The 24,248-nt window shown below is 37.6% G+C and overlaps 2 protein-coding genes across 2 annotated transcripts; one reads left to right on the forward strand and one right to left on the reverse strand.

The window, feature by feature from the left end:
* Positions 1-676: 676 nt before the first annotated feature.
* On the reverse strand, positions 677-18,815 carry LOC112525367. The gene is made up of 5 exons (XM_025135474.1): positions 18,306-18,815; positions 17,693-17,743; positions 3,205-3,338; positions 1,502-1,602; positions 677-1,005 (listed from the first exon to the last, which is right to left on the reverse strand). The coding sequence occupies exons 1-5, from the start codon at positions 18,624-18,626 to the stop codon at positions 824-826; spliced, it is 789 nt and encodes a 262-aa protein (XP_024991242.1). The 5' UTR covers positions 18,627-18,815; the 3' UTR covers positions 677-823.
* A 1,369-nt stretch (positions 18,816-20,184) lies between these two features.
* On the forward strand, positions 20,185-21,617 carry LOC112524980 (3-ketoacyl-CoA thiolase 2, peroxisomal-like). The gene is made up of 3 exons (XM_025134924.1): positions 20,185-20,218; positions 20,873-21,199; positions 21,253-21,617. Exons 1-3 carry the CDS (start codon positions 20,185-20,187, stop codon positions 21,615-21,617), a joined length of 726 nt encoding a protein of 241 aa, XP_024990692.1.
* The last annotated feature ends 2,631 nt before the right edge of the window (positions 21,618-24,248 follow it).

Here is a 24,248-nt window from a genome sequence, read left to right on the forward strand (position 1 = left end):
TGATGTGTCGATGCAATTTAACCAATAGACGACCATCATCCCTTTTTCATATTAAACATCCGGTCCTAACCACTTAACCTTAACCGGTTATTTGATAACCTATCATTTAAAAATATCGTATCTGATAGGGACCGATAGGCTACTAGCCCTCGTTAACCAATCTTGGTCTATGGTGTACTTTGAATAGCTTATATGGTTACAAACAAGGTTGTTAACGAGGCGGGCTGAGTTTCATGTTATTTGAGCTCGGCTAGAAAAATATTATTAGGTTCAAGCTCGGGTAACTTCTTTAGTAGGCTTGAGCTCGAATATTTTTTTCAATGTTTGAACTCGGCCTCGTTACTTGTTTACGGGTTCGAACTCGAGATCGATTAGCTCGCTGATTGGCTCGACCTCGATAATTTATATAATTTAATATGTACGCTTTATGAACATATAAGCATGTTTGACTAGAAAAAGTATGCTCGAATGGCTCAGCTCCGCTCGACACGAAAAATTAATCGAGTTCTCTAACGAGCCGAGTCAAACAGTTTTAGTGTGTTCAAGATCGAGTCAAGCTCGATAATTATTATGCTCGTGCTCAAGTAGCTCATCGACTCGTAAACACCCATAGTTACAAGCTACTGTTACGGATTATGGGTGTAGGCATAGGAGAGCGTAAATCAGACTTTGAAATGGTATGTACAAAAATGTTGTTTATTAACAATTTAAGTTGTTTATTTAGAACAAATATTTCTAAGAGTCATGTAACTATAGCTGCACGTATCAACACAAATATTGAAATTTCGAAAGAGAAGATAAGCCGCCAAGAACCCTGAAAGCGTTAGATGTCTAAGGTGTCAATTGAGCCGGCTTTTTCATCTTCTGGACTCGAGTCACCTCCAGATATCATATTCATAAAGCTTTTTCCGGCTTGACCGACAGCGTGGGAAGTCTTCTTTGCGACTCCAGCAACGACTGGTTGTATTGAGATCACAGGAAGGCTTGCTCTTTCCTGAATCATTGCTGTTAAACACGAAACCGGAAGGAAGAATGTTTATCTCATCCTTCTAAAAACAAAGTACAATGGATATGCAGTAAGGCTATATTTTGAAATATAAAATATTTATATATGGCAAATTAAATTCACACACACTTCTCACCTTTGGTGAGTCTTGAACCCCTGACCTCCGGGAAGGTAGGTCACTCGATACGCTGGGACAATAGCCTCTTGGTATGTTTGGTAACCATAAAGCTAAGCTTTTATTTTAAAATCCTCGTTTGATAAGCTATAAACTAGCTTATTCTTGAAAAGCTACTTCAGGAAGCGTTTCAAAAAACTCCAGAGGTTCTTTTTATCATGTCCCTTGTATTTAACAATCAACATAATGCATCTTATATTTTCTTTTTCAAGTAATTTTACATCGTCTTCTAGCTTATCAGCTAACTTCTACCAAACGTGACTAATTTATCAGCAAGTGTGACAAATATAGCCTAAGTGAACAGGGAAAGAGTCTAATACCCATAGTTTTGTGTCGGGCCAATGAGCCAATTTGTCGGACTCCAGCTTCTGCTGCTTGCACAGCTTGAGCAGACTTGTTCACCCCATCAGAGATCTCCTGGCTGAATACAAAATTGATGATGTAAAATTTCATGATAATGCCTTCATGGCGTCATTTAGTTCTTTTTTATGAATGTGATATTCGGAACCCCTTCGGCCTTATTAGTCCACAGAATCCATATAAACCAGCCCTTCAACGTGCACCAGGCAAATTAAAATTTTAAGGCCTTTTGGTCTGCTAACATGGACCCGAAGGAGTTGATAGCACCTACTGGGATTCAGACCCTAAACGTGAAGCTTCATGAGGCACCAAGTCCAAGTGAATTACACTAAGCCAACCTTCTTAGAATATCATATAATCAATTGTTGAGTTGAAGAACACACTTGATGAAGTTATGGCAAATATAACAATTATTGATTGTTAAATGTACATTCCAAGCATGTTATACATGATTTTTCACTATATCACCCGGGCAACCATGAATAGCATGGAGTCATCGCAGGTGAACCTCCAAGGCCACAAGGGCTTTGGCAGTGGTAAGGAAGATAAGATTTCCACTACATACCCTTAAGGCTTAACCGGTGTGCCACAACCCAAGCGGTTATTTTTCTTTCAGTATACTTGATCTTCATATAATTGGTATAATCAAGGATACTCTAGGCTCATTATAAGTATCCTAGTTGCAATTCCAGAGTGTCTACTGTTTTGAGGTATGCTTTCATAATTCCTCTTTTGAGTTATAGGGAAGATTAGCATATCTAAAAACGGATCCCCCCCCCCCCCAAAAAAAAAAAGGGGAAACACATCAAGCTTATTGTCGAAGTTCTTAAGAATGAATAGAAGAAGCCATTTATATCTTAGAACCCTATTGCCTCCTATCTTTGATTAGGTCTAATACGTTGATGAAGTGATAAATGCAGATGACTAGATGAGAGATGTTCCATTCCGCATCTCCAATTAAAGTGGTATTTGATCTAAACGCACTACATAATAGGTGGAGTGCTGAGGGTGACAACTATTGCATATTTTTTTGGCAAAGTAAGAAGCAAGTTGAATGCCCAAGTACCAAGTGAACAAAATGATCACTAATAATACGAAACTAATGAAAACAATAGACTTGTTGACACTATGTAAAAGTAGGCTACCACATATCAGAGCATGATTTTGGCACTTGAGGTTACCAGCCATATACCTAAAATCTTTTATTCAAGCTGTTGAAAATAAGATAAAGAATAAGGCTTCCACTTTGTTAATAGAAAGTAACTTTGACAGATATTTACATACACAGGAATGCATATAAATACAAGAGATGGGAGATATATTCTCCAAATCAATCCCTAAGGTCTCTCTAACTTATTTCCTATATTTACAATCCCTATAATCATGCAATTTGGTTTCGTAACACATTTCAAGGTTAATTTCAAGTAAATGTCTAAAATAAAGAAATCCTGTGAGCAAATATCAATAAAATCAATAATTCATAATGATTACAATGGGCAACAAACAAGTATTTCTAGCTTGAAAGTATGCTACGCAATCGGATGTTGCGATTAACATGGACATCCTCAAAATGAAGTTGTTGTAATCTTTTTTGTAGAGCAATAGAAAATGACAACCAATAAGAAAGAAATAACTTTTAATACATAATCATATAAATGCTAACCTCAAGTCACTAAGCTCCAGGGTAAGATCACTGATCTCCATTCCAGAAAGCCTGATAGCAGCCATTGTACTAGGAAGTTCTTCACGAGCAGTATCTGCCAACTTTGCAAGAGAAATTGCAGCTCTACCCATTGCCTGTGTTATAAAGACATATTCACAACTTCTTTAGGAGGAAGTTCTGGATTTATGAAAGTAAAAAAGTCAAGTATATCCATGATTTAAATGCAGTACAGGAACCAATCCCTAGATAATCATGCAATAGTCAGCTATTGTCACTAAGAAGGGAGACAAGCACAAGTTTTATTTCATCAAAGGTGACCCCAATACACCAATGCTCATCCTCCGAAGTTGGTGAGGGAAGTATCTCTACACTGGTTTGCATTGCTCTTAGCAAAAAAACTTCCTGTGAGCATCCAATTAGAAATGAATAATCTGAGCAGTTGCTCAAAGGCTCACCCCCAAGAGTTGTATCTTATTAAGAAGCATAAATAAACCAAATCAAACCAGTATGTCCCACCCGGAGTTGGGGTAAGATGTACACAGACCTGACCACTACCCCAAAGAATAGAGCGGTTGTTTTTGTGAGGACCGCCAGTTTGTGAAAGAGAGAAAGGCAGCTATGAAAAGTTTGAAACAAAGGAGATCCGGTATTTTCTGAATCCTTATCTAAGGAAACACTAGTTAAGAGTAAGCAATAACATACAAATAGAAGCGGGTACAAAAAATCATAAGCAGGGTAAGGGAATTACACACCCCTAGTCCAATTCACTAAGCCTCTCCCACCTTCTACCTCTCCACCTCCCTTCCACCCGACTATGCTTAATAGATCACATCCTCTACCTCTCCATTGTAGAAATTCTTCTTATCTATTAAGAAGGATAGATAAGTTATTAGTTATGTAATCTGATTTTAAGGTTAAAGTTCTGATAAACCTCCTTTACGGTTCACATACAGAAGAAGGGACTAATTGTGTGTTGTTTAGTCTCGTTATAATAAATATAAAAAAAGGGGTAGTTTGGTACTTTTCCTATTCTGAATAAGGGAGTGTATAGCTTAAGTAGTTGAGAAAGTTTGTTAGAGCATTCATTCAGTTTTTTTGTCAATTGTAAGTGAGCGTAAGCTCTGTGGAAGAGACTCCAGAGTCCAGACCTCTCGAAAGTCTGGATATCCTTTGATTAGTTCGTTGCAATACAATCAGCCGACCAGTTTGTTCTAGTGTATATCAAATTGGTATCAGAGCTCGTTTCGGTCCAGCATGACGAATGTTACTATGCGAAGCGCAAACAAGCGAATTGAAGGTCTGGAGAGTAGCGTTGGTTCAATTTAAAGGAATTTGGAGCGTATTGTGCAACAAATTGAAGAATTGAGGAACGATTTTGTCAATAAATCGAACGCTATGAATTCGTCTGATGAGGAAGACGCATCAGAATCTGGTCAACGAGACAGAAATCGTAACAATCAGAATCAATTTTTAGCAGTTAAGGGGCGTAAATTGGAGATTCCGATCTTCGATGTCAAGGATCCAGACGAATGGATTTTAAGAGCAGAACAATATTTCACGTTGAATCAATTGAGTCAGGAGGAAAAAATCGATGTGTTGTTCATTTCATTTGAAGGCGATGCACTGAAGTGGTTTCAGTGGGAGCATAAACGTCATCCAATTACCAGATGGGAGGATTTGAAGCAATTATTGTTGAGGCAGTTCAGATATGTGGCAGCAGGATCGTTATGTGAGCAATTCCTAGCGGTAAGGCAAGATGGATCAATTGATGAATATAGAAGGCATTTTGTGGAGTTTGCGGCACCACTAGATGGAATTCCAGAGCAGATTTTCTTAAGCCGGTTCATTAATGGATTGGAGGAGTCTATTAAAGCAGAATTGAGGTTGATGAATCCATTGACATTGAGCGAAGCAATGGAGGTGGCCACAAAAATTGATTTGAAAAACAAGGTGTTAGCGAGAGGTAAAACCATTGTTACTAGCAAGAGAGCAAGTTCGTAAGTTCATCCTCGCTCTGATTCGGAAAGTAACTTTTCGTATAATTCTTCAAATAACACAGTGAGCACCGTTAATTCACCGATTTCAACGAATAAATCGGGATCTGAATTCCGCCGTCTATCCGATCAGGAAGTGCAGCAGCAGAGAGCGTTGGGTTTGTGTTACGCTGTGACGAAAAGTACGCTCCCGACCACAAGTGTAAAAAGAAGGAGATCAATGTTTTGTTAGTTCAGGAGGATTTGCCAGCTGATACAGAACCAGAGATGGAGGAAAAAGTTTTGAATGCAGCTGAAGTGAGCAACAAGGTGGAGGTACATTTAAATTTTGTCGTTGGTTTAACTAATCCTAAAACCATGAAGATGGAGGGAAGGATTGGTGAGCAGAAAGTAGTAGTGTTAGTTGACAGCGGTGCAACACACAACTTTATATCGAATGATTTAGTTAAATGACAGAATTTAAAAGTGGAAATCACTGGTGAATACACTATTACTCTAGGATCTGGAAATATAGAGAAAAGAGATGGGATTGGCAGAGGTATAACTCTGTTTTTACCAGAAACTGAAATCAGGGAAGATTTTCTTCCGTTGGGATTGGGTAATAGTGATGTGATTTTGAGGATGCAATGGTTGGAAACATTAGGAGCAACCTATATTAACTGGAAATTGCAAGTAATGAAGTTCACTTGCGGAGGAAAATCTGTCACATTAAGGAGAGATCCGTCATTGGGGCGATCGATGATATCGTTGAAAGCTATCGAATAAGTAATCAACCACGAAGGACAGGGTATGCTGGTTGAATTGGGCACTTGTTCAGCGTTATCGGGAGAGATAGCAGAATCCAATGTTATTTTGGATCCATTGTAAGGGAATTTGACTCAGTTTTCAATATGCCACAAGGGCTGCCACCGGAAAGGGGAAGAGAGCACAACGTTGTTTTAAAAGAAGGGACAGGAACAATCAATGTTCGACCGTACCGTTATCCACACTACCAAAAAGACGAGATTGAAAAATTGGTAAGGAGATGCTCGAGGCAGGAGTAATTCAGCCAAGTATGAGTCCATTTTCCAGTCCGGTGTTATTAGTTAAAAAAAAAGACGGAAGTTGGCGATTTTGTATCGATTATCGAGCTTTAAATAAGGTGACAAATGTTGACAAATTCCCAATTCCGGTGATTGAAGAGCTGTTAGATGAGTTGTATGGAGCAGCATAGTTTTCCAAACTCGATTGAAAATCGGGTTACCATCAGATTCGAATGAAGGAAGGAGACATTTACATAACGGCTTTCCGAACTCATCAAGGGCATTACGAGTTCTTGGTAATGCCCTTTGGATTGGTTAATGCTCCAGTGACGTTTCAAGGGTTGATGAATGAGATTTTTAAGAAATATTTGCGGAAGTTCGTTTTGGTTTTCTTTGAAGATATTTTAGTTTATAGCAAAACTCTTGAAGAACATCAAGTACACTTAAGGAAGGTGCCGGAGGTTCTTTTACAACATCAGCTGTTCGCATATAAGAAGAAATGCGAGTTTGGTCGTGATCGGCTGGGATATTTGGGTCATGTAATTTCAGAAAAAGGCGTAGAAGTTGCTCCGTCTAAAATCACAGCAGTGTTAGAGTGGGAAGAGTCTAAGACGATAACAGAATTGAGAGGATTCTTAGGGCTGTCTGGTTACTACCGAAAGTTTATAAAGGGCTATGGTATGTTAGCCAAACCACTCACCAACCTTCTTAAAAAGAACCAATTTCAGTGGACGAAGGAAGCTCAGTTAGCATTCGTTGAATTGAAGAAAATGCTATCGTCAACCCCGGTGTTAAGACTTCCTGATTTTTCTAAGGATTTCGTGGTCGAGACGGATGCTTCGGGTTACAGTTTAGGAGCAGTTCTTATGCAAGATGAACAGCCGATTGCATATTTTAGCCAAGCTTTGGGGCTGAGAACGAAGCAGAAATCCATTTATGAAAAAGAATTGATGGCCATTGTGTTGGCAATAAAGAAATGGAAACCATATTTGTTGGGAAAAAAATTGTAGTGTGTATGGATCAGCAGAGCCTTCGTTTTCTGCTGGAGCAACAAGTTGTGGAACCGGAATACCAAAAGTGGGTCAGCAAGCTGCTGGGCTATGATTTCTCCATCGTCTATAGACCGGGTAGTTCCAACCAAGCTGCAGACGCGCTGTCTCGCAAGATTGAATCAGTGGAATTGGCGAATATGGGGAGTCCTCAATGGAGAAATTGGGATGATCTTAAAAAGGAGATTGCTGATGATAGTTTCTTGAACCACATAAAGGAGGATCTAATATCGGGAAAAGCTTAGCATAAGGGGTTTGAGATTCAGCAGGAGTTATTATTGTATAAAGGACGTTTGGTTATTCCTCGTTTTTCTAAAATGATCCCGTTGATATTTGACGAATTTCACAGTTCTCCTATCGATGGACATAAGGGAGAGGATCGAACATATCAACGTATTTCATCTAAAGTTTTTTGGATTGGGATGAAGAAGGATATAATTGATATCTATACTATCTTATAAACCATATTTGAGAAAAGTCTTAAAAACAACCTTAAATGCATAAGGTACTATCTTTTAATGCACAAAGTCTTACAAGTTCGATTTCGATAGAGATTACTTCTCAATACGATTTCTTTCAAATTCATTAAAATTTCATGTACAGATTCTTGAATACCCATTATGGTAGAATATTCGTGTGATATTTTCTCAGATTTTGCTCGTGTGATACATGTTCCTTCTATTTCTTCAAGCAAAGCTCTTCGCATCGCAATGCCTATTGTGTAAAGTCTTAAAAACAACTTCTAATGCATTATGTACCGCTGATTTATGCATAAAATCTTAGAATCTTTTTAAGTACAACCTTATAAACATGATGTATAATCTGTAAATACTAAACTTTGTTTGCCTTCCCCAGACGACTCCTCGTGTAAAGCGACCCCCATGGACAATTCATATGAATCCAAAATCCCCATACGACAATTCAGTCTGATCATTCTCCAATGGTCCTATACATTCTTCCATTTTGCTTTATCTTCATCTCTGGTCATCCATTGCTTTATCTGAGGTAAAGGGTTTATCGATTTCAAACAATCAATTTTGATGTTCTTCTTTATTCTGATCATCTCTCCAGGTTTGATTCTGAATCCAAAATCCCCATACGATGATTCAGTCTGATCATTCTCCAATGGTCCTCTACATTCTTCGATTTTGCTTTATCTTCATCTCTGATCATCCATTGCTTTATCTAAGGTAAAGGGTTTATCGATTTCAAACAGTCAATTTTGATGTTCTTATTTATTCTGATCATCTCTCCAGGTTTGATTCTGCTTCCAAAATCCCCATACGACGATTCAGTCTGATCATTCTCCAATGGTCCTCTACATTCTTCGATTTTGCTTTATCTTCATCTCTGATCATCCATTGCTTTAAAGGGTTTATCGATTTCAAACAATCAATTTTGATGTTCTTTATTCTGATCATCTCTCCAGGTTTGGTTACTTCATCGCTTTTTCTGCTTAGGTTTCGATGATTATTTTCTTCTCGATCTTTCTCTTTTTCTGCATGAGTTTTTTATAATCATTTGTATAATGCTTAATGTACCTATTCAACCCATTTCTTAAGTCATTAAAACTAAAGACCCATCTCCATCATCACACGAGCATGTGAGTCGTGAACAATCTAACCAAAATGTGCAGAACCCACAACCACAGGGCAACGAGGATGTCCATTGTCGGAGGTTAAGACACAGGATGTTGATGGTGAAGTTAAGAGAGCAAATGAGCAAATGAGCAAATGGATGCATAAAGGAAGAAGATTAAGTCTGATTGAGGAAATCAAGTATCGATGAGGGTTTTTATGGTTGAAGAGCAAAAGGTTTACTTTCCGACTTTGATCAAGGTCGTATTTTTTCTTGATCAAGGGGTAAAAAGTAATTCATGATCTCTAGAAGGTCACATTTTTTTCTTGATTCCTCTTATCCACTTCTCCATTACTTAGTTATTGCTAAGCATTCAATTGATCCCTTAAAACCATAGATACTGAAACTCAAAATTCTTGGTGAGACGAGGTTAAAGAATGATGTTTTGGGTCTTACCGGGTAAGATTTCAGTTCTTTCCATGGTTATTGGTAAGGTAAATGACATCTGATTCACCCATTAAGAGTTTAAAATTGATGTTCATCGACTAATTTGTTAAAGCGCTCCAGGTACTGTAAGATGGAAAACAAAAGGTCAGAATGAAAACCGGTCATATGATAGGGACTTTACCTTCTTCAATCCCATCATAAGAGTATAGACCTCCTTTCAATTCGTTGCAATTTAAATGATAACATTATTTTTCATTTTTAACGAATACATTCGAGGTTTCTTTTGGCCTGTTTATGGCTTTAGGTGGCTGGTAGATTGTTTGGGTTTTAAAGTTCTTATCAGAGTATATTAGTAGCAGCTTCAAGAAGTCAAGAGAACATGAATGTTTTTTCAATACTGAGAGCATATTGTGAATTATTCTTGTTTTAATTGCTCTCTTTGAACATCAATGGTCTGCAATGTTTCAATGGTCTGCACTGTTTCAATGGTCTGCATTGTACTACAATATTTTGGAAATTCATATTGTTTTAATTGCGCTCTTTGAACATCTTATATTCACTAGATAGCTTTTGTTATGACTTATGGGTTTATAGTTTTTGTTATGGGTTTATTTTCCTCGTATGCTTCATTCGTTTATAGTTTTTGTTATGGGTTTGTTTTCCTCAGGTACCCAACTTCAAAAGATGGCTTTTCACGAATCCTCCGTCATCTCGATATATTAATGTATCTCGCTGGTACAATCATATCAAGGATCTTTTTGAGGATTACGTAAGTTCTTAAACTTGATCTTTTATTAGAGTCTTGGCAAAAGGATTATACCTCTTCAATGACCAAGGCCATGATGGTTGATGATGCTGCTTTGTAGTGGCCTGGTTCAAATAAAAGACATCTCTTATTTGTCACTTTCCTTTTGAATAACAAGGTCCTAAAATTTGTGTGTAAGACTGATTATGCATCTTCGGTCAACTTGTGAACTTAGTTGTTTACCCCCAAACACTTACTCTGTATAGTTAAATATAGTTTCTGTTTGTAATGAGTATAATGGGGTGTTGCAGGGACAGTCATGGAACTTGGTTGTTTACCCCCCAAACACTTAGCTGTTCTATTTTTACTCATTTTGTTCACCAATTTCTAGGTGTTTGTTATCATTTCTTGTTTCATATTAAAGATCAAGAATTATTGGGAGTTTAACTGCACCAAAGATCAAGAAGATCTGTGGAGTTTTCTTTCAAAAAATTTACCTTCTTCCAGGTATCTGAATTTGGGTATGTTTTATTTAGTCATATTCTTGATCAAATTTTAGGTGTTTGTGGTCATTTCTTGTTTGATATTTAAGATTTAAGAACCATCATGAGTTTAATTGCACGAGAGATCAAGAAGATCTTCAGTGTTTTCTTTCAAAAAAGTTTCATCTTTTTTCAGGAATCTGAATTTGGGGTGTGTTTTAACTGTTGTATTTAGTGAACAAAATGTGTGAAATATTTACGTTTCCAGCTCAAGTTCTATGATCTATTGTTTTAGTTTCATGGGATCTTTTGTTGGACAAATATGTTCATGTAAATTGTTCTATTGCTTTAGATCTTTGATTACAGTGGTTTGTTCATAAACTTGTGTGAAATTATATTATATTTATTCACTCATTTGTTTTGATCTTTTCTCTTTGAACTCATCAAGAAAGGCTTAGGGGCTGTTTACCGAACATTTACCCGGTAAGTGCTTACCGGTAAACTTTAACACTATTATTTACTTACCGGGTAAGATTTTAATCCACCAAAACGACATTGTATGCAACAATTTACCTGGTAAGTGCTTACCGGTAAACTTTAACACTATTATTTACTTACCGGGTAAGATTTTTGTCCACCAAAACGGCATTGTATGCAACAATTTACCCGGTAAGCACTTACCGTGGTAAGAATCATCACCCACACTTACCGGGTAAGACTCATGGTCCTTGTCTCGCTCTTACCGGGTAAGATTCTTGGTCCTTACCATATTCATCCGCTGAGGTAATGTGACTTGGTAAGTGCTTACCCGGGTAAGTGTTTGGTAAACGGCCTCTTACTAAACTAGAATGGGTTTGCACCCAACTCAAGGGCTCTTGTCCCTATGGGGTTAGCATAAGATTTTTCTTGTTGAAATGTTTTTAGAGAGATTGGTGCTTGTTTATGATCATTTGTATAATCTCTCAGTTCCAAAGCATAGATCCGAGCCTATAATCTCTAACTCTATTGAAAGTATGAGCATGGTAAGAAATTATTAGTAAACCTGCCACCAAGAGCTTTCAATTCATATGTGGGATGATGTGGAAATGGTTGCCACAATTTGCATATTTGTAGATGATAGCAAAAGGAGATTTAAATTATATGTTGTAATGACAAAATAGGTAAGGCCAAGCTGGAATTGCTCAAGTGATTGAAACCTACTAGGGAATTAAAATGATAAAAAACAGTGTTAATGGTTGGAGAAAGAATGCTTCATCTTGAACCTTTGGTCTTTTAAGATTCAAACCACGATAAGGATATGGATTCTTAGGGTCTCCATGAAGATAATTGCTATAATCTCCGAGGTAAAGGTCAGTTCTATGTGCATCTCAACCACATACCTTACTTTCAAGTGGGATTTACTGGCTCAATTTGATTTGGTTTTTAGATGTTTACGGTTGTTTTCGTGTTGATATAGGTTGTTCATCTTGGCCATAGGCAATGCTCAAAATTTGAGAAAACGGTAGGAGAGTTGACCACCCAAAGTGCAATGCCTTAAGTCACTATTCTGACAACCTATTCTTCATCAGGTAGTTCATTGTATGTTTTTAATTAGTGCTCCAATTTTTTTGATTAATTTAAAAATATTTAAAGTATGTTCTTAAACATAGAATGTATGTCACTCTATTTCTTTATAGAGTCCAATGAGTCCAATTTTTTTCTTCTAGCAGTTTACACTGTTGTGAGCTAACATTTCTTGGTAAGAATTGTTTGCATTGTAACTTATAAAGTCTTATATAGCTTATGATGTTCCCTAACTCAATGAACCAAAATCAGTAGGCTATGGTTTCTCCCTAAGTGTCTGTGAATATATATATGTTTCTCTACAACAACACACTATGCTTTCATAACCATTCTTTATCGCAGGTAAGAAACTCAGGCTTCCTAACAATACTACCGGAATTGATCCATTGATGTAATTAATTTTTCATTTTGAACCAACATACATCTACTGCTTTTTAGTTTCATTTTTCTATCAATTGGAATCAGTTTTGATTTGTTTGTGTTTAGTATTAGTTGGTTTGTTTGTGTTATTTTTAGTTTTATGTTATCTAATTTCTACTTTGTTACTTGTGGTTAGAAACATGTTTTATTTTCTGCTTCTAAAAAGGTAGAAACAGGTTCCATGGTTACCAAGTAAATACCGATCTTATCGTTTGCTTTCGATTTTTCTATCAAGTAGAGTTGTAGAAATAGGTACTACTTTTTGTTGCTTCATTAATTAAACAGATTGTATGATAATAAGCAAGCCAACCTTTCTTTTTTGTTGAGGATCAAATGGATCGCTTGATTTTTTTATATTGCATATGCTTGCTTTCTTGGAACCGATTTTGGTTTGTTTGTGTTGAGTATCAACTTGTTTCTTTGTTTCGAATTTGGTTTGTTTGTTTTTAGTATCGATTGATTCCTTGAACCAACATACATCTATTACTTTGAATTTTTGTATCCATCGATTTTTTAATTTAAACATACACCTGTTACTTTGACATTTTGTATCAATTGCTGCAATGAGGCGTCATATAACCCTTTTCAGTTGTATGTGTCATCTCAATCGTGTTGCTTGTTTAGTAACAAGTCTTCTTTCTCATAGATGGTAGACATTGTAGATTGTGTTCTTTGAATACTATGACCATTGTCCTTGAGAAAATGTAAAGACCTTTATTCACTTTCAATTTTAGTTGGTGGAATTGCATTTTCATTTTAAATTTGATATGCTACCAAGTTGTGGTAATTTTTCCACATTCAATTTACATTCCGCCGCATTGTGCGGGTAGACAACTAGTGGTTAAAAAATGTGATGTTTGTCAAAGGAATAAAAGTCTTAGTGGCAGCCCAGCTGGTTTGTTGCAACCTTTGTCATTGCCTGAAAAAGTATGGGACGAGATTTCAATGAACTTTATTGAAGGTCTGCCTCGGTCGAACGGAATGAGCGCGATTATGGTAGTTGTGGACAGACTTAGTAAGTATGCCCATTTTGTTGGTTTGTCACACCCTTTCAATGCACAATCGGTGGCTGAAGCATTCGCTAAAGAGATCATAAAGTTGCATGGCATTCCTCAACCGGTGGTTTCTGATCGGGATAAGGTGTTTCTTAGCAATTTCTGGAAAGAGTTGTTCCGATTACAGGGAACAAAGTTGAAGTACAGTTCAGCGTATCATCCGCAGTCAGATGGACAAACGGAGGTAGTAAATCGTTGTTTGGAGCTATATTTGAGGTGTTGGGTGTCGACTATGCCTAAACAATGGTGCAAATGGCTTCCATGGGCTGAACTATCGTATAATGTGCCTACCATACAGCTCTTAAGGAGTCTCCGTTTAAGGTGTTGTACGGAAGAGATCCTCCCCCTTTGCTCCGTTATAGAACGGCTTCATCGAAGCTGCAGTCGGTGGATCAGGAGCTGATCGATAGAGATGAAATTCTGGATGAGGTGAAATTGCATCTGCTTAATGCGCAATTTCGTATGAAACAACAGGCTGATTTGAAACGTAAGGAGGTAATATTCTTGGTAGGGGATTGGGTCTTTTTGCAATGAAGACCGTATCGACAAAAATCGCTGGTTATGGGAAATAGTCCTAAGTTGTTAGCTCGATTTTATGGCCCCTATAGAGTGCTGGAACAGATTGGGAAGGTGGCATACCGATTGGATTTACCGAGTACAGCAAAAATCCATCCGGTTTTCCCTGTTTCTCAGTTACGGAAAGCTATGGGAAATTGCAATTCGTCTCAAGATTTTCCTACTCAGATTTCGGAAGATTTGGTGTTGCAAGTTGTGCCTGAGGATATCTTGGATATGAGACCATTGACAAATGGTGATGTGGGGCAGTTTGAAGCATTGGTGAAATGGGAAGGAATGTCTGAGTTTGAAGCGTCTTGGAAAATTTTGGAGCCGTTACTACATCAGTTCCCTAGATCGATTAAACAGCCGATTAAACAGCTAGATTAAACAGCCGATTTTTGAATTGCTAAATCGAAATCGATTGATCAGAATCTTACTCTCTTTGAATTGCTAGAGCTTGATTAAACAACCGATTTTTGCAAAGCAAACCCTAAATCGATTCAAACCTAGCAAACCCTAAATCGATTCAAACCTAGCAAACCCTAAATCGATTCAAACATAGCAAACCCTAAATCGATTCAAACATAGCGATGAGAAGGAGAAGGTTAGGGCAATCGTGTACCTGATGAAGGAGAAGGAGAAGGTTAGGCCAAAATCCATTCATACACCGTCGGACTGTGTGTATGGACTAGAACTCCCGTCGCCGATTKAGGGTCGGTGCGATGGAGGGTGTGCGATTTTGGCCGTCGGACTGTGTGTATGGACTAGAACTCCCRTCGCCGATTGAGGGTCGGTGCGATGGAGGGTGTGCGATGGAGGCAGTCGATGCGATGGAGGCAGTCGGTGCGATGGAGGCAGTCGCTGATGGAGGCAGTCTAAGCATGGAGTGCGATGGAGGGAAAAAGTTTTGTGTTCCACTTAGTTTCAGGGGTAATGGTGGAACACGCGTGTCCCATGCTTGTCCAACTTAGTTCCACTTAGTTCCACATTTAGCCACACCAAACGTAGGACAAATGTGTTCTGTCCTGTTCTGTCCCACCCTGTCCAGCGTACCAAACGCACCCTAACAGTCACCTTGAGGACAAGGTGAAATTTTTGGGGGGGAGTATTGATAAACCTCCTTTATGGTTCACATACAGAAGAAGGGACTAACTGTGTGTTGTTTAGTCTCGTTATAATAAATATAGGAAGAGGGGTAGTTTGGTACTTTTCCTATTCTGAATAAGAGAGCGTATAGCTTAAGTAGTTGAGAAAGTTTGTTAGAGCAGTCATTCAGTTTTTTTGTCAATTCTAAGTGAGCGTAAGCTCTGTGGGAGAGACTCCAGACCTCTCGAAAGTCTGGAAATCCTTTGATTAGTTCGTTGCAATACAATCAGCCGACCAGTTTGTTCTAGTGTATATCAAGTTCATCTATATTTTAGCAGAGAACCCTCAATATATGTTAACAAAGGATGCCTTTGGGCCAGGATTAACAAACCTTATGAAACGCAAAAATAGGCTAAACTAAAATATACAGATAATAAGCTAAAGTATAGGTACAAATGTACAATATGCCAATAAACAAATTGCAAAATGTAAAGTCATTAAATTGATGGTTGTGGCTTTTTCAACTTCTTCAACGAGGATGTTCAGTCTTCTACACAACCTACTACACTATCTTGACGTCTCATCCTCATTTTGATTGAACCTATTCAAAAAGCAGATATTATTTTGGGACAAGGCCACTTGTGCCTGCAACAGGGTAAGCATGAGCTTGCATTTGAGATATAGATTAAGAAATTCCAATAAAAAACATATTTTGACTTTGTTACTCACTCCATCCCAAAAGCAGTGTCATTTACATTTTGAAAAACTTTAAAAACAGCTTTTCCAGACAATATACCATTAATGACATTCATTAATAAGATGACTTGTCAAAACTTTGAAAAATCAAAGGGCAATTAGAAACATAAAGGTTTTCTTAATGTTAAAATTCGGAATAGGACTTTTTGGGGCAAAGAAAATTTGTGAAGTGGAATCTCTTTTGTAGATGGAGAACCTACTTAGGACTGCTCCATGCAACATGATAATGAATCATAACTTTTGACAGCCACATTGAAAAGCCAAGCCACCCAAAAGTAAAAAAAATATGCACTAGTTCTTTTCTTCCAAAATGAGATACCAAGTATATGTAGCAAGTTGTGCATGATTGATATCCATGCTCCAACTTGAGAAATGTTAGGTATATTGGGAATCTGTTATCTAGGCATGATTTAGGGAAGATTTGGCATGATTTAAGGATGATTTTATTCGATTGATTTAATTCTATTTCCTTCTATATTCCAATGATGTGCTCTACATGAATCATGGTTTTCCCTTAAATAATAAAAACACACTTATAACCTATTCATTTTCAAATATAGCTTGACCACAAGCTTGGGCCAATTAATCAATTTATGCATAGACATCTAGCTCAACCACTATAAACACCTCAATGAATTTCATTGATCACTAGAATTAAGCCCATTTACATCTGCATTGTGGCTCTCATATATTTCAATATGAGTTTATTATAATATATGTAAAGAAGATCACTAATATTTACGGCAGTACAAAATTAAGTCTTACAAGCATAAAGCATTCTTTCATTCCATTGTGGTCAATTTTTTCTAAACTTCACATCTGTGCAAGTCAGCCCCACCGCTATTATCTTAACCCTCACAATCATCTCTGGTATCTCCAGCCTAAAAGAGAACATTTGCCACTCCACCACCAAAAGGAATTTGGACAAAATCAAGCCTCCTAAGACATGCGTGATAGAAAATGTTAGCATGCCTTGAATCAAACGTTCAATCGGGCGACTAGAGGGGTTGTGTCGCACTCCAGAAGAGCTCTTTAGCATACCAGATGCATTCTCAAGGTTCTCAGAAGCAAAAAAAAGGATTTTTGTTGTTCTCCATATACAGGTTCTTTAGCATAATCAGAGGGATTCTATAGAACATCAAATGGGTTCTCGATCTGACCCACCATGGGGGTCTCGCCTATGGTAATTTAGGAGATTCTTAATCCAAATCTATTTTGGACTCGTATTTTTGGGCCAGTTTGTTTATGTACCCTAGGAGTAGTATATAAGCTTCCTTAGCTGTTATTCTAACTTAATAAGAATTCTTGAATCTGACTCTCTCCTCAAAACCTAATAACAATCCGATCTCTCCCTTGCTTGAGGATTAGCCAGCACATTGTTGGTGAACACCTCACAAATCTGTGTCACTTTATTTGTTTTTTTTTTTGTTACTTTTATCATAATAGAAATGATAATGAGTTCTCTTTGCAAATACCAAATCAATGAAGGAATTTCCCCCTTCTCTTGTTGGCGTTGAGAGCAATTAGCATCTATCAATAATATATGTGTGTAACTCACTGTGTTCACCATATAAACCACACTTTTCAGATACGCATAAAGTAGACAGCTAAAACCATCAAGACATAGTCATCCACTGAAACCCCCAGACTGCAGCAAACAGCATAGGCATATAGATGAAATCAAGATTTTATATCAAAAAGGTAAATCAGACTAGGTAAAGCCAAAAACTTACATACAGTGTTGGAACAGCTGCCATGACAAAACCAGTGAATGCAATTGAAGCCTGCATATATCAAACATTTAGTTTTGTTCTACCAAAATCCCATTCAGCTTAAACAAGTAAGCTACAAAACTATCAATTAGTCTAATTCCTAAGGGTTTTATTTGTTCGAACCCAATTGAGAATTTAGTTCTTCTTTCTTTAGGGCAATGTTAGTAAAACTTCTTCTCCATACAATTTGAAAGAACCATCATATTGAACAAAGTTCGATTAAAAAGCAAAGCCAATTCTAGAACTACATACAAAGCAGAGAACCACTAACTCGTAATAGAAACTTGATAGAAGCATCTGATTAGCCCCAATAGGTTGACAAGAAAACCTAATACTAGAATGTAAATAAACTTTGTTGGTCATTCATCAATAAACTTCAAATATATATTCCATGATGATAAAAGGTTCGATTGTAATTGCTTGTAACACTACTTGGCAATAAAAATTCGAAAGAGATCTCATGTCAAGCACCTTTCAATAGACAAAAAAAGTATCCAAAATTTTGGAATATTACATATAACAGAATTCCCATCGATCAATGACTAGAACAAAGCAAAAGGAGAATAGGAATCACCGTGCAAGCAATGAACGTCAGAAGAAAGAAAGCCTGGTCGCCTAAGCTTAATCTAGCCGGCAAAACAAAAGACGGAAGCTTAGGATTCCTAACTTCAACCCCAAAGTTCTCAATTGCAACATCGTCTTTAGCAATAAGAATGTCCTGAGGTACTTCGTTATTTACACTAGTAAGAGGAGGAGTGCACGAATTACAACCAACGGAAAAGAAACGAGGAAACGATGGCGACGCTCTAGAGATGGATAGAAAATGTGTCCGTCGGAGTGAGCAAAATTGAGTGAGTGAAAGGCTACGAGGAGTGGTAGAAGTGGATTTCATCATTGATTTGCTGGTGGATTATGATCGATTTCCGGTGGATGAAGGTGGGAAGTCGGTAGTGCTAAAATGGTGGTGATCAGATCGTGCTCATGGTAAACCGACGGTGGTCCGTTACGGCGGAGGAACACTGCGTGCTGCTGCAGTCATTCACGGTGTTGCCTTGAAAAAGGCACAAATGCTTCATCCGTCCCCAAAAAGAAACAATATTATTTGGCCCTGAAACCATAAAAACTAGTTTTGGTCAATAGAACAACAGAGAAACCATTTTGATTTTTAAAAACCGTAAAAAATTATTCTCATTCGTCGTTAATTTTATGAAAAATTTTCATAAAATTGTTAATCTTGTAAAATTGTTTTATATAATACTTTTTTTGATGAAGTTGTTTCATATGTGGTTATGAAATTGTTTCATATACTACTTAATGAAATTTTAATGAAACTGTTTCATGTATTTCTCTAAAATTAAAATAATGAAGATGATAATATTCATGATTAACACCCTCCACAATAAAAATGGTTAATCAACCTCTCGTAATTACAAAAAAATGAACAAAATGAAAAATTATGATTGATTGAATGAGGTTTTCATAGTTTTTACAAACTGAGTGGTTTTTATTTGAACTCATCCCTAGAATAATAATAACTTCTTTAGGGTTTAGGTTATTCCTTGGTTTCACCGCTTAGTCCACGTGAAGTGAGTGCAATGGTGCAGGGTATCAAAGCCTAAACGGATATCAACTCATCATCAATATTTGTATAGGCCTGCGAACAAACAAGACATTCGGTGAATTTGTTAAATCATATGACGGTAAGTTGATTTATGTTTATTTATTTAATAAAGGAACGAACATGAATATAATTTTTATTCGTTCAATTAAATACAGGACATAAACAATCATTTATGTTTGTGAATATTTGTTCATTATTTACATATTATAACATTAGTGGTAAGATGAAGGGAGATCCCTTGGAAAAAAGGAATTGAAAAGTCATTTAAATCGTTAGATTAAGGGGCTGTTTCAACCTCTTAATCGCTAAGAGGCAAGGGTTGTTTGGCAACAAAAAAAGAACCTCTTAATGGTTACAAAAGGCTCTTAACCATTTAGGGGCTAGGGCTCCCCTCAACGATTCAGAGGGGTCTTCTTCCATTTTTGCCCTCCTTCCTCCTTCCAGTCGATCTCGTCTCCTCCCACCCTCCTTCCTCCTTCTAGTCGATCTCGCCTCCTCTCCCGAGTTGCTGCTGTGTCGCCTTCTTCCCAACCCCTCTCTTCACGCACGTCGCTTCTATTCCACAGTCGCCGTCCCCATCTCCGGTAGCCTCCGCCTCCATCGTCTCCGCCTCCATCGTCTCTGCCTCCACCAGCGAGTATTTAAGGTTGGGTCCTTGTCTGTGCTTTCCTCGACACCGCCGAATCTAACCATCATGCTTTGAAATCGTTCTTCCTCTCGTTCCTTGCTTCGTCGCACAAGAAATTCATTCCCTATCTCTGAGCTCTTTGTGAACCTCGAAACTGATATCTCTTATAAGAAATCRGCAGATTTTAACGACCATAGTGATAACATGGCGTTTGATTGTGTTCAGGCTGRTCACCGGAGTTAATCCATCGGATACGAAACTCCAATCGAAAGGTCCAGGAACAAGGGCAAGAATTTAGGGTTTAGATGATTCTCGATGATAATTTATTAGAGAGGGTTAAAATGGTAATGTATTATCATTCAGAGAACAGTTACCAAACAACATTATTTCATTCAGCACTTAACCATTCTGACCCTCTCAACCATTCTGACCTCTTAACTATTCTGCACTAAATCATTCAGCAACTGCCAAACAGCCCCTAAGATAATATAACAGGTTCAAAAAAAAGTAGTTATAACCACTCTTTAAAAAGATAAAAATACCATCCAACTTTTTTAAATAGAAAATCGACGAAATATAACAAAAATTGGAGCAAAACAAATTGCACCAAAAAATGATCACTTTATTATCGACATTCATTTTGATAAAAAAAATTGGGAAAAGTACAAAAAACTCAATGAACTTTAGTGTTTGGAATGATTAAGTCTTTGGACAATTTTTTACAATGAACAAGTCCTTAGACATTTCAAAACCTGTTAAATAACTCATGGACTTTCTAAAACATGTTAGAGATCATTTTTATCACTAAAGACATTTAACCTGCAACCTATACATCAGGTAAATATACAAATTAAAAAAAAATCCTAAAACTAACATCTTCATCCATTGGAAGAAAATGTTGCACACCGCTTCAGCATAACGAGGAACGAACAAGATCAGGATATAGATGAGTCCCATAGAAAGGCTGATGTTGCAACTGTTGCTGGAAAATTCAAGGACGAGATCATTCCAATTTCAACTAAGATTGTTGACATGAAACTGGAGATGAAAAAACTATTAACAATTCCATTTGCACAAGCAACCATTATTGATTTTGGTGAGAAAATGGAGAAAGCAATCGGGAGACAAAGAGTTCTGCTAGAGCATCTTCGTCGGTCTTCTACCTCTTCATCCTTGGAAAATCTCGATTCATCACTCTCCGCATCATTCTGCGCAGCTGGTGATAGTGTTGCTTATCAGAGGAGTTCTTTTTTTTTTTTTGGGATGATGTAGTAATTGTAATTGCCTACCGATCTCCTCTTTGCAAATCAAGGAGAGGTGGCTTCAAGGATACTTTTCCTGATGATATATTTGCACCAATTTTGAAGGCGTTAATAAAGAAAACAAATTTTAACCAGCTGAAGTCGGAGACATTGTTGTTGGATCAGTGTAGGAGCAGGCTCCCAAAGAGCAAGAGAATGCAGGATGCCTGCTTTCTATGTCGGGTTTCTAAAACGGTGCCAGTTAGGACTGTCAACAGACAGTGTTCCTCAGGTCTTCAGGCAGTAGCTGATGTAGCTGCATCTATTAAAGCTGGATTTTATGAGATTGCACAGTCACTCATTTCCCCCTCGTCGCTACCCTCTCCCTCCCCCTAGGCCGCCGTCACTACCCTCTCCTACAGCCCAGCCCCGTAATCGTTGCCGTCACTACCCTCTCCCACAGCCCGTCCCCATAACCTTCGTTGTCGCTAGCCTCTCCCCCGGCCCAGCCCTGTCACCATCACACCTCCATGCTCTACCTTTTTCCCATCTTCTACCTGACTCCCCATCATCAGAGCTATCGACAAACCTCGCTCCTTCGGTAACCCTCCAAGTCTAAACCCGCAGAATCTAGTGAACAAAAATAGGTTACTCATTCTTATATATGTATGGATAACGTGGAACCTAGCAGGAGTGGTAGGTTACAGGGTTGTGATATTGAATCTCAAAGGCAATTCATGGAAAGAAAACTTGGTATGGAAACCATCACAATTTATAATTTAAAAGAGAGAAGAAAACTTGCTCATTCATCATCCATTGTGTTGATATGTATAATTAGGGTCTTAAAATTTAAATTTTTAACTCCAGTATTAGTGATCTCTTAATTACAGGTCGTTTTTACAAATCAAATACTAACAAGAGGGGGGGTTATGGCTATACATCTATAGTGGTTACACAAGGCCTAGTTCTAGTGTCACAATGTTATTAAGAAAGAAAATAGTTATAGTTCACCACCTGCACCCGTACCCGAACCCCAATCGGAAGTGGAAGCGGAGCCAAAATCGAGACACGTTAATTTGTTTGAAGGAATTAGAGTTTTTTATCCAGTTGAGATCATGGATAAGAATAAAAGTGAACTAGGGAATGAACAAAGGAGGGGGCATAAAAGGATGAAGAAAGAGGTTGAGATGCTTGTTGATCATCTCTCTCAGTGATTTGATGATAATCTCTTTTACCTTATACGAAGTATTTATGTTTCTATCTTTCAGTTCCAGCGATCATCACCGAGTCTGTTCAGTGATCGCTGAAAACATGTAATACAAATCTATCAGCAACAACGATACTTCAAGAAGACAAAACTCACCAAAGAACCTTCAGCGAAAGTCGAAGACTGAAACTGAAGATTAGAGACTGGCGAGTACGTGATCTGAAGCAGTATTCAGTGATTACAACCTAGTCTACATATGTGTGAAGAATGCCCAAGCCTCAGCGAATGCTGAAGAGACCTTCAGGTTATTCCAGCATTCAACGATCAAAAGAAGCTTGTTGAGCATGATTGCTTTTGTCTTGTCCTTATACACACAAAGGACAAACCCATACCCTTTCTAGAGCATAGTACGGTATGGAGCCGATTAGTTGACTCTGCTACCCACCAACTTTATGAAAGGATGTCTGCTCATGAATAGACTTTTGTACTATTCACTATAGCAAAGGACAAGTCTTTCTCTAAAGACTTGACACGTGTTCAAACCMTACTGCATTGCATTAAATGTGCATTTAATGCAATGGGTATAAATAGATGTGTTATATCTCCATACAAAGATATATATCTTGAACCCTAACTTACGTTCATACGTGAAAGAACACACATCTAAGAACACAATATGCTTATCTTCAAAAGTAAGTTAGAATCCCTTTTAGTATTCTAAATAGTTCTTACCCAGAAAGAACTAAATTCCTTCTAAGTCTCTTACATCAAATCATTTCTCTTTGCTAAGAACTGGTGTGTAACTTAGAGTGTTTAGATAGGTTATTTTTTACTTTATCTTTTCGCAAAGAATCTTGTAAAATTTGTATTGATCCTACTTTATCAATATATATTTTAAATTTGAAAGTTTACTGTGTTTGTATTCATCCCCCCCTTCTACAAAATGTTATACACATCTTGTAGACCCTAACGGGACCAACCAGTGGTATCAGAGCAGTGTATTCTCTATTCTTGTTGTTTAGTTGTTTTTTTTTGCATTATATTATCTTTTTCTCTAGATAATCTTACTGCTTTCAAATGGCTTTACAAAACACAAACACACACTTTCAAAATAGTGGCTTTCTTACTAAACCATCCCGTTTTATCCAAGACAACTTTAGTATTTGAAAAAATCGGATGTCCCTCTTTGTGGAAGGTATGGATCCTGAAATTCCACAATATATAGAAAATGGACCATATGTTCCATATGTTATTCTTCGGCTGTTCCAGAAACAGCTACGACTGCCGCGATTCCTGAACGGCAGATTCCAAAGCTCCCTCATCAATAGAGCGATGAAGACAAGAAGAAGATAGTTATAGACACTCGTGCTAAGTCTATAATAGCTATGTCTCTTCCTGATGAGGTTTATCATTCTGTTATAAAACTCAGAACCTCGAAAGCCATGTGGGACACTTTATGTGTTCAATATGAAGGAACTTCTCAGGTTCAAGAATCAAGGAAGATTAATTTAGTAAGACAATATGAAAGCTTTCTTTGTGGAAAGACTGACACATGGTCTGAAGTATATCAATGTTTTAATTGTCTTCTTATAAATTTAAGGACTATAGGGAGGGAATATTCTAATTCTGAAACTTTAACGAAGTTTCTAGAATGTTTGCCTGAGTCTTGGGACACTTATTCCATGTGTCTCAAAATGTCCAATGACATGTCCTCTCTCTCTCTCTCTTAGCACACTTTATGGGATACTACTTAATCATGAGCAGTCTTGGCAGGTGAAAAGAAATCTGATTAAAGATTCCAGGGAAATGAAGAGCTCTCC

Source organism: Cynara cardunculus (assembly GCF_001531365.2).
Source record: "Cynara cardunculus var. scolymus isolate 2C chromosome LG 13, CcrdV1, whole genome shotgun sequence".
NCBI classification, from domain to species: domain Eukaryota; kingdom Viridiplantae; phylum Streptophyta; class Magnoliopsida; order Asterales; family Asteraceae; genus Cynara; species Cynara cardunculus.